The following is a 9,719-nucleotide window of genomic DNA, read 5'->3' as shown; positions in this document are numbered from 1 at the left end:
ACTTCCTCAGGACTTTTTTTTTTTTAATGACTGATATTGATGTATGGTAATTTCCTGCTGGGAGCAAAGAGGGTGGGGGAGGTGATCACATGACACGATTACCTCAAGAATCGATCAAGATGTATAGCGCGCCAGCGTGCGCCTTTTCCTCCCTTTTACGCGCGTCTTCCATGCGCCAGATGGCCAAAGTTTAACACCGAAGGAGCTTCTCCTCCTTCTCCTCCTCCTCCTCCTCCTCCTCCCTCCCTCCTCCTTCCAAGGAGGACCCGGGAGCAGACATGACGGACTACGACGAGCGCGCGTCCAGCATGTACCTGCCGAGCTGCACTTACTACGTCTCCACGCCCGACTTCACCTCCGTCTCCTCCTTTTTGCCGCAGAGCGCCTCCTGCCAGGTGAACTTCCCCTACTCGGCCAACCTGGGCCACCACCAGCCGGTGCGGGAGGTCTCCTTCAGGGACTACGGCCTGGAGCACCCCAGCAAATGGCACTACCGGAACAACTACGCCTCCTACTACGCCTCCGAGGAGCTCATGCACCGGGACTTGATCCAGTCCTCCTTCAAAAACGAGCCGCTGTACGGCGGAGCCCAGGCGGGCGCAGGCTCGCCCTGCAGCCTCTTTACCGGGACCGGGCGCAACGGCGTCCTGCCGCAGGGCTTCGACCAGTTCTTCGACGCCGACAAAGGCGCGCCGGAGCAACCCCGACTGAAGGGCGACGAGCCCGGCAAAGTGGAGCAGGACGCCGGGGACGCGGCATCGGCGGCGGGGGCCGCGGTAGCCAGCCTGGACGAGGACTCGTCCTCCAACTGCGGCGACAAAAGCAGCCAGCAGAGTGGGTTGTATTATTATTATTATTATTATTACTACACACTCCTTTATTAGTCCTGCACAAAGGCGCGTCCTTCGCCGTGGCCGCGCACGCTCCTTTAGAAGCATGCAAAGGCGGTTTATATCCCAATAAGATGTTCTTTACGGCTGTAAAAGTATTTACAATGGCGGGACTACTTTGCTCACATCCCATTCAACAACAACAAAAAAAAGGCTGAATTCACCACTTGCACGCTTTTTTGTTCTTATTTTTTATCGAGTGCAAGCAATTTTTGCGCATGGAGAAAATGCCAAATAAGTGAAATTTTGTGGTTGCATTTCTGTGGAGGAAAGAAGCAGTTAAATGCGTTTTTACCATAAAGTCACCCGCAGCTGCTTTATTGTGTCCAAAGAAGTCGAAAGAGGTACTTTTTGGGGTTAAACACAAACCCTGAATGCACTTGTCCTTAAATAAATGACCTTCTGCAGAATCTTCTGTCTGCATGCACAACAGCTTTATTTAAGCTAAAAAAAAAAGGCTGAATTCCCCACTTGCAGGGTTTTTGTTTTGTTTTTTTAAACAAGTGCAAGCAATTTTTGCACAAAAATGCCAAATAAGTGGAATTTCGGAAGAAATGGTTGCAATTCTGTGGAGGAAAGAGGAAGTTAAATGCATTTTTTACTAGGTTACTTTTAGGGTCACCAGCAGCTGCTTTACTGTGTCCAAATAAGTAGAAACAAGCACTTTTTGGGGTTAAAAACAAACCCTGTAAAGCTTTATTTGAATGCACTTGTCCTTGTAAATAAGTGACCTTCTGCAGAATCTTCTGTCTGCATGCACAACAGCTTTATCTAAGGTAAAAAAGAAAAGGCTGAATTCACCACTTGCAGGGTTTTTTTATTTTTATGTTTTCAAACAAGTGCGAGCAATTTTTGGCCATGGAGAAAATGCCAAATAAGTGGAATTAAGTAAGAAATTGTTGCATTTCTGTGGAGGAAAGAGGCAGTTAAATACGTTTTTACTAGGTTACTAATAATCCAATCCAATCCACTTTATTTGTGGAGCACATTTAAACAACAAGAACATTTCCAAAGTGCTGCACAGCCATGTTAAAAATAACATTTAAAAAAAAAAAAAATTATGCTCCACCAATGACTGAATAAAAACAAAAAATAAATAAATATAAAACCAATATAAAACAATATATAAAATAAATGTGATTAAATTCTATTTTAAGGGGTAACATTAATTAAAACAGTAAAATAGAAATAGGGTCACCAGAAGCTGCTTTACTGTCCAAGTAAGAATAAATAAGCACTTTTTGGGTTAAAAACAAACCCTGTAAAGCACATGTCCTTGTTAAATAAGTGACCGTCTGCAGAATCTTCTATGTGAGTTCTGCATGGTCAACAGCTTTATTTAAGATCAAAAAACAACAACTTGCACGTTTTTTAAATTTTTTTTAAATTTTTTAAACAAGTGCAAGCCAATTTTGCGCATGGAGAAAATGCCAAATAAATGGAATTTAGGAAGAATTGGTTGCATTTCTGTGGAGGAAAGTGCCAGACAAAAGAGGCAGTTAAATGCATTTGAACTAGGTTACTTTTAGGGTCACCAGCAGCTGCTTTACTGTGTCCAAATAAGTAGAAATAGGCACTTTTTGGGGTTAAAGCAAACCCTGTAAAGCTTTATTTGAATGCGCATGTCCTTGTTAAATAAGTGACCTTCTGCAGAATCTTCTATGTAGGGATGGAGGTCTGCATGCACAACAGTTTTATTTAAGCTAAAAAACAAAAGAAGGCTGAATTCACCACTAGCATGGGTTTTTTATTTTTATTTTATCAAGTGCAAGCCATTTTTTGCATGGAGAAAATGCCAAATAAGTGGAATTTAGGAAGAAATGGTTGCTTTTCTGTGGAGGAAAGAGGCAGTTAAATGCCTGTTTACTAGGTTACTTTTAGGGTCACCAGCAGCTGCTTTACTGTGTCCAAATAAGTAGAAACAAGCACTTTTTGGGGTTAAAAACAAACCCTGTAAAGCTTTATTTGAATGCACTTGTCCTTGTAAATAAGTGACCTTCTGCAGAATCTTCTGTCTGCATGCACAACAGCTTTATTTAAGCTAAAAAAGAAAAGGCTGAATTCACCACTTGCAGGGTTTTTTTATTTTTATGTTTTCAAACAAGTGCGAGCAATTTTTGGCCATGGAGAAAATGCCAAATAAGTGGAATTAAGTAAGAAATTGTTGCATTTCTGTGGAGGAAAGAGGCAGTTAAATACGTTTTTACTAGGTTACTAATAATCCAATCCAATCCACTTTATTTGTGGAGCACATTTAAACAACAAGAACATTTCCAAAGTGCTGCACAGCCATGTTAAAAATAACATTTAAAAAAAAAAAAAAAATTATGCTCCACCAATGACTGAATAAAAACAAAAAATAAATAAATATAAAACCAATATAAAACAATATATAAAATAAATGTGATTAAATTCTATTTTAAGGGGTAACATTAATTAAAACAGTAAAATAGAAATAGGGTCACCAGAAGCTGCTTTACTGTCCAAGTAAGAATAAATAAGCACTTTTTTGGGTTAAAAACAAACCCTGTAAAGCACATGTCCTTGTTAAATAAGTGACCGTCTGCAGAATCTTCTATGTGAGTTCTGCATGGTCAACAGCTTTATTTAAGATCAAAAAACAACAACTTGCACGTTTTTTAAATTTTTTTTAAATTTTTTAAACAAGTGCAAGCCAATTTTGCGCATGGAGAAAATGCCAAATAAATGGAATTTAGGAAGAATTGGTTGCATTTCTGTGGAGGAAAGTGCCAGACAAAAGAGGCAGTTAAATGCATTTGAACTAGGTTACTTTTAGGGTCACCAGCAGCTGCTTTACTGTGTCCAAATAAGTAGAAATAGGCACTTTTTGGGGTTAAAGCAAACCCTGTAAAGCTTTATTTGAATGCGCATGTCCTTGTTAAATAAGTGACCTTCTGCAGAATCTTCTATGTAGGGATGGAGGTCTGCATGCACAACAGTTTTATTTAAGCTAAAAAAAAAAAAGGCTGAATTCACCACTTGCACGGGTTTTTTATTTTTATTTTATCAAGTGCAAGCCATTTTTTGCATGGAGAAAATGCCAAATAAGTGGAATTTAGGAAGAAATGGTTACTTTTCTGTGGAGGAAAGAGGCAGTTAAATGCCTGTTTACTAGGTTACTTTTAGGGTCACCAGCAGCTGCTTTACTGTGTCCAAATAAGTAGAAACAAGCACTTTTTGGGTTAAAAACAAACCCTGTAAAGCTTTATTTGAATGCACTTGTCCTTGTTAAACAAGTGACCTTCTGCAGAATCTTCTATTTGCATGCACAACAGCTTTATTTAAGCTCAAAAAAGAAAAAAAAATGCATAGTTCCATGCTGAATCTGCACTGTTCCACTATATTATTATAATGCAGAATTATTTAAATAAGAAACATTTTATGTTTGGTGTTTATGCATGACCTTTACTGATAAATGCATCTAGTGCTATGCAGAATTTGCACTTTTTTTTACTATATTAAGACTAATGCAGGCTTGTTTAAGTAAAATATTAATATTGATAAGGAGGGATTTATTTAAAATGCACATTTTGTCCCGTGTTGGGTGTCAATGCACACCTTTAGTATTAAACATGTACACAATCTGCATTATATTGAGATGGAGGACTGCTTTATTGAAAAAAATAAATGAATATATAAATAAAGTGCACTTTTCTACTATATTAAGAGTAATGCAGGTTTATTCAAGCAACAATAGGTAAAAGGAGTATATACATTTTATGTTTGCTGTTTATGCACATATAAAGTAAGTGAGCTTTACTGATAAATGCATTTAGTGTTGTGCAGAATCTGCTCCTTTCTACCATGTTGAGAGTAATGCAGCTTTATTTAAGTCAACATAATAACAATAATAAGTATGAATGTGTTTCAATGCACCTTTTGTCCAATGAGTGACCTTTACTGATAAATACATTCACACATGCACAATCTGCACTATATTGAGGTGGAGTATTGCTTTATTTACACACAAAAAAATTAAAACAAAAATAAAAAAAAAGTGTAGTCCCATGCTGACTCTTCATGCACTTTTCTATTATCTTAGGAGTAATGCAGATTTATTTAAGCAAAAATAATAAATGAATAAATTAAATGCACATTTTGTCCATATTTGGTGATACTTTACTGGTAAATGCATTTTATGTTATTTTTTTTTTGAGAAATCTGCATTCATTGAGATGGAGTATTGCTTTTAAAAAAATAAATGAAATAAATAAATAAATAAATAAATAATAGTCCCATGCTGACTCTGCATGCACTTTTCTACTATCTTAAGAATAATGCAGATTTATTTAAGCAAAAATAATAAATGAACACATTAAAGTGCACATTTTGTCCATGCTTGGTGCACACATTGAAAAGTGATACTGATAAATGCATTATTTGTTTTAAATCTGCATTTATTGATATGGAGTACTGCATTAAATAAATAGGAGTTTTTTTGTTTTTTTTTAGGGATTGCACATATTGTCAATGTTTATATAATAAAATGAGCAACCTTTACTGATAATCTGACATTATTCAGGAGGAAAATTATTGCATTTAGTGCTATTCTTATAGAAAGTCTGCACTTTTCTGCTATATTATTGAATTACTGCATCTGTGTTGGCCCTGTGATGAGGTGGCGACTTGTCCAGGGTGTACCCTGCCTTCCGCCCGATTGTAGCTGAGATAGGCGCCAGCGCCCCCCGCGACCCCGAAAGGGAATAAGCGGTAGAAAATGGATGGATGGATGGGATGCATCCAGAACAGATTTGTTTACCCCTCACCTCAATGAATATGAGTTGTTTTTTTTTCTTTAGTGATTGCACATATTAGCAATGTTTATCAAATAAAATGAACAACCTTTACTGATAATCTGACATTATTGAGGAGCAAAATGACTGCATTTAGTATTATTCCTATAGGAAGTCTGCACTTTTCTGCTATGTTATTGAATATATTTATCCAGAACAGCTTTATTTAACCCCTCACCTAAATAAATAGGGGTTTTAGTGAAAATGTTGACAAAAATAGCAAAGTTGTATGAATGCACATTTTGTTCATGTTAAAAATAAGGTATTTTTGTTGGTTAAAAATGCAAAAACAAAATAAATAATACTGAGCCAAAATAAGTGACGTCATTGAGGGGAGTGATAAATGTAATTTTAGTCCTGCATTTCAATGGATTCATTTGAACTTCCTGTGAGTCACGTGACGTGTGCATGACTACATGAATAGGAGGGGGGGGGGGGGGGGGTGCATTTCCCTGCAGATCCACACAGTCAACAGGAAGTAGCTTTGTTGGTCCAAGTGTTTATTTGGGTCAACTTTGGTTGCATCACGTGGTGTGGAGATGAGTCAAAAACATCAATGTTTGTGGAAGTTTCCTGCACTTATTTCACTTATTTTTAGTTGATTAGATTTTTTTTCAAGCTTGGAGCTTGTTTGAATTTGGACTCCTACAATATATTTAAAAAATATTTTAAAAAATGGTGTCTTTTGTAAAAATAATAAATAAATAAATAAACCTACATCAAAAACGTTTAAATGCAAAAAAAATAATAGTTGGTACAAATAATGCTGTGCACATTAATACATTATTAATTATAATACTTGCAGCTTAGGTGCCTTAATTGTGCATTTTGGTGCATTTTACTCTACATATTACACAAACTTGTCCAATTTCTGTGTGTGTGTGTATTTGCATAGGATTTTACTCTACATCAAAAACATTTATCTGCCAAAAAATAGTTGGTAGAAATAATGCTGTGCACAATAGTACATGATTAATTATAATACTTGCAGCTTGGGTGCCTTAATTGTGTATTTTGGTGCATTTTCCTCAACATCTTACACAAACTTGTCCAATTTCTGTGTGTGTGTGTGTTTGTGTGTGTGTGTGTGTGTGTGTGTGTGTGTGTGTGTGTGTGTTTGTGTGTGTGCATAGGATTTTTGTCTACATCAAAAACGTTTATATGCAAAAAAAAATAGTTGGTATAAATAATGTTGTGCACATTAATACAATATTAATTATAATACCTGCAGCTTAGGTGCCTCAATTGTGCATTTTGGTGCATTTTCCTCTACATATTACACAAACGTGTCCAATATCTGTGTGTGTGTATTTGCATTGGATTTTTGTCTACATCAAAAACATTTATCTGCAAAAAAATAGTTGGTAGAAATAATGCTGTGCACATTAATACATTATTAATTATAATACCTGCAGCTTAAGTGCCTTAATTGTGTATTTTTGGTGCATTTTCCTCAACATATTACACAAACTTGTCCAATTTCTCTGTGTGTGTGTGTGTGTGTGTGCATAGGATTTTTGTCCACATCAAAAACGTTTATATGCAAAAAAAAAAAAAAATAGTTGGTAGAAATAATGCTGTGCACATTAATACAATATTAATTATAATACTTGCAGCTTAGGTGCCTTAATTGTGCATTTTGGTGCATTTCCCTCTACATATTACACTAATGTTTCCAATTTCTGTGTGTGTGTGTGTGTGTGTGTGTGTGTGTGTGTGTGTGTGTGTGTGTGTGTGTGTGCATGCAGCCTCGTCCAGCAAGTCCAGAAAAAAGAGGTGTCCGTACTCCAAGTACCAGATCCGAGAACTTGAACGAGAGTTTTTCTTCAACGTCTACATCAACAAAGAGAAACGTCTACAGCTTTCCAGGATGCTCAACCTGTCAGACCGCCAGGTGAAGATCTGGTTCCAGAACAGAAGAATGAAGGAGAAGAAGCTCAACCGTGACCGCCTACAATATTTTACTGGCAATCCTCTATTCTGATACACACACACACACACACACACACACACACACACACACACACACACACACACACACACACACACACACACACACACACACACACACACACACACACACACACACACACACACACACACACTCACCAAAGACTGGTCCCTATATGTGAGTCACCATGTATTTAAAACCTATACAAAAAAATAATAATGCATTTATTTATTGATTTCTCGTACTTCCTCCCACTCTTATCAGGAACAATGATTGTAGTCGACATTATTTATTGGTGTGTTTTAAAAAAGAAAAAAAGCTGCATGCCACGTTGGTGTGAAATGAACTAACATGTTTAAAAAACAACAACATTTTGGACACTTTCTTCCAGCTTTGCCTCAGGAGAAATGTGGCCCCTTAGGCCTTTATTTCCCCTTCTTTCAAACACTGGATTGTTTACTAAACCTTGAACCGTCTAGACAGAATAATAAAAGCAGCTGTAAAGGTCTAAATAAGGGGCTATTGGACCTCCGCCCCTCCCCAATGCGGACCACAAGATCCCCTTTCCTGTCTCACATAGTCCACATTGCAAATGTTGGAGCTGCTGCAGACATTCTTCTTATTTCTTTAATTTTATTTTATATTTTTTTGGCTTTCCAAGAGGATTTACGAGCATTGAAGAGGATTATTCCAAAGTCAAAGTGAGTCTGATGCCTCTGTAAAAATGTGTCTTTTTTTGTATTCATGTTTATATTTGCTGCTGCTTCTTGCATCTTTTGTTTTAAACAAACAAACAAAAAAAAGCCATTAAATAAGACTTTTAACTGAGTTGCAATCCAGGGAAACCACGTTAGCCAACCGGGTTGTAGTTACTTAAGTGTCCACCAGAGGTCAGCCTTGCATTTGCATAGCGAGAGAAAAACCTGCTTTGTCGTCTTCAAAGGCTGCAGACTTTATTCTTTCAACTTTATAAACTAGAAACCAAAAATGTTTTTTCTTTATTCTGCCAATAAAACAGAGACGGATGATAATATAATTGTTATTATCAGTGTGTAAATATTCTCTGGGCTTTTTTAAAACTTGAACGCACAAAACTTCCTTCTGCGGGGACTCTCTCACAAATACTCCCCAAAATGCTGGGATTTAAAAAGGATTACTTGTATAAATCCTCTCATTTAAATGTCATGTTGTAAATACATAACATATGCTGGATAATCGTGGTTGTATTTTTGCTCAACATATTAAAAAACAACAACTGATCAAGCTGAATTATACTCACATGTATTATTTTTGTAATGTTTTTCTGGCGGCGGGTGTGTAAATATTTGGTGTGTAAGAAGTGTTGGTGACGCATGAACAACATGAATAAATAATTCAGTGCATCGCGGCGTCTTGTGCACTTTATTCAAACACTGCCGAAAATCGGTGTTGAATTGAACCAAAACACTTTAGCATTGTCCAAATTCTAAAAATGTTCGATTTGCATACAAAATAAAGGAAAATATATTTGTAAATGTTTGAAATGAATACTGCACAACATATTGTGTTGTACCTCAATATTAATATTGCAATCATTTGATATTAAAGTGAACTTTCATTGCAGTTTTTACTGTAAAAAAAAAAAGAATGAAAATCCTGGTAATGTTTTGACATTGTATATTATAAACACACACACACACACACACACACACACACACACACGCACGCACGCACACACACACACACACACACACACACACGCACGCACGCACGCACACACACACACACACACACACACACACACACACACACACACACACACACACACACACACAAACATTAATATATTTTCATATTTTCATCAATCCATTTCCTACCGCTTGTCCCTATATTTATTTATATGTATATATATATATATATATGAATACATACACACACATAAATATATATATTTATACACCACACGCACACGCTTGTCCCTTTATATATATATGTATGTATATATATATATATATATATATATATATATATATATATATATATATATATATATTTATATAATGGACCTGCAATAACAAAGGGAAA

General features: G+C 36.5%; 1 protein-coding gene across 1 annotated transcript; it reads left to right on the top strand.

Annotated features, from left to right (window-relative positions):
* The first annotated feature begins 56 nt into the window (after positions 1 to 56).
* hoxd11a (homeobox D11a) lies at positions 57 to 9,037 on the top strand. Its single transcript, XM_061880193.1, has 2 exons — positions 57 to 834; positions 7,453 to 9,037. Exons 1-2 carry the CDS (start codon positions 279 to 281, stop codon positions 7,686 to 7,688), a joined length of 792 nt encoding a protein of 263 aa, XP_061736177.1. The 5' UTR covers positions 57 to 278; the 3' UTR covers positions 7,689 to 9,037.
* The last annotated feature ends 682 nt before the right edge of the window (positions 9,038 to 9,719 follow it).

Source organism: Nerophis ophidion, linkage group LG19 (assembly GCF_033978795.1).
Source record: "Nerophis ophidion isolate RoL-2023_Sa linkage group LG19, RoL_Noph_v1.0, whole genome shotgun sequence".
Classification (NCBI taxonomy): domain Eukaryota; kingdom Metazoa; phylum Chordata; class Actinopteri; order Syngnathiformes; family Syngnathidae; genus Nerophis; species Nerophis ophidion.
The sequence above is the reverse complement of the archived record's forward strand: the minus strand, read 5'-3'. Positions and strand labels throughout refer to the sequence as shown.

Excerpts from the sequence above, each read along its gene's own strand:
- hoxd11a (XM_061880193.1), top strand. The coding sequence starts at position 279 with ATGACGGACTACGACGAGCGCGCGTCCAGCATGTACCTGCCGAGCTGC. Across the intron at positions 835-7,452 it reads CGACAAAAGCAGCCAGCAGA|CCTCGTCCAGCAAGTCCAGA; the intron begins GTGGGTTGTATT and ends GTGTGCATGCAG.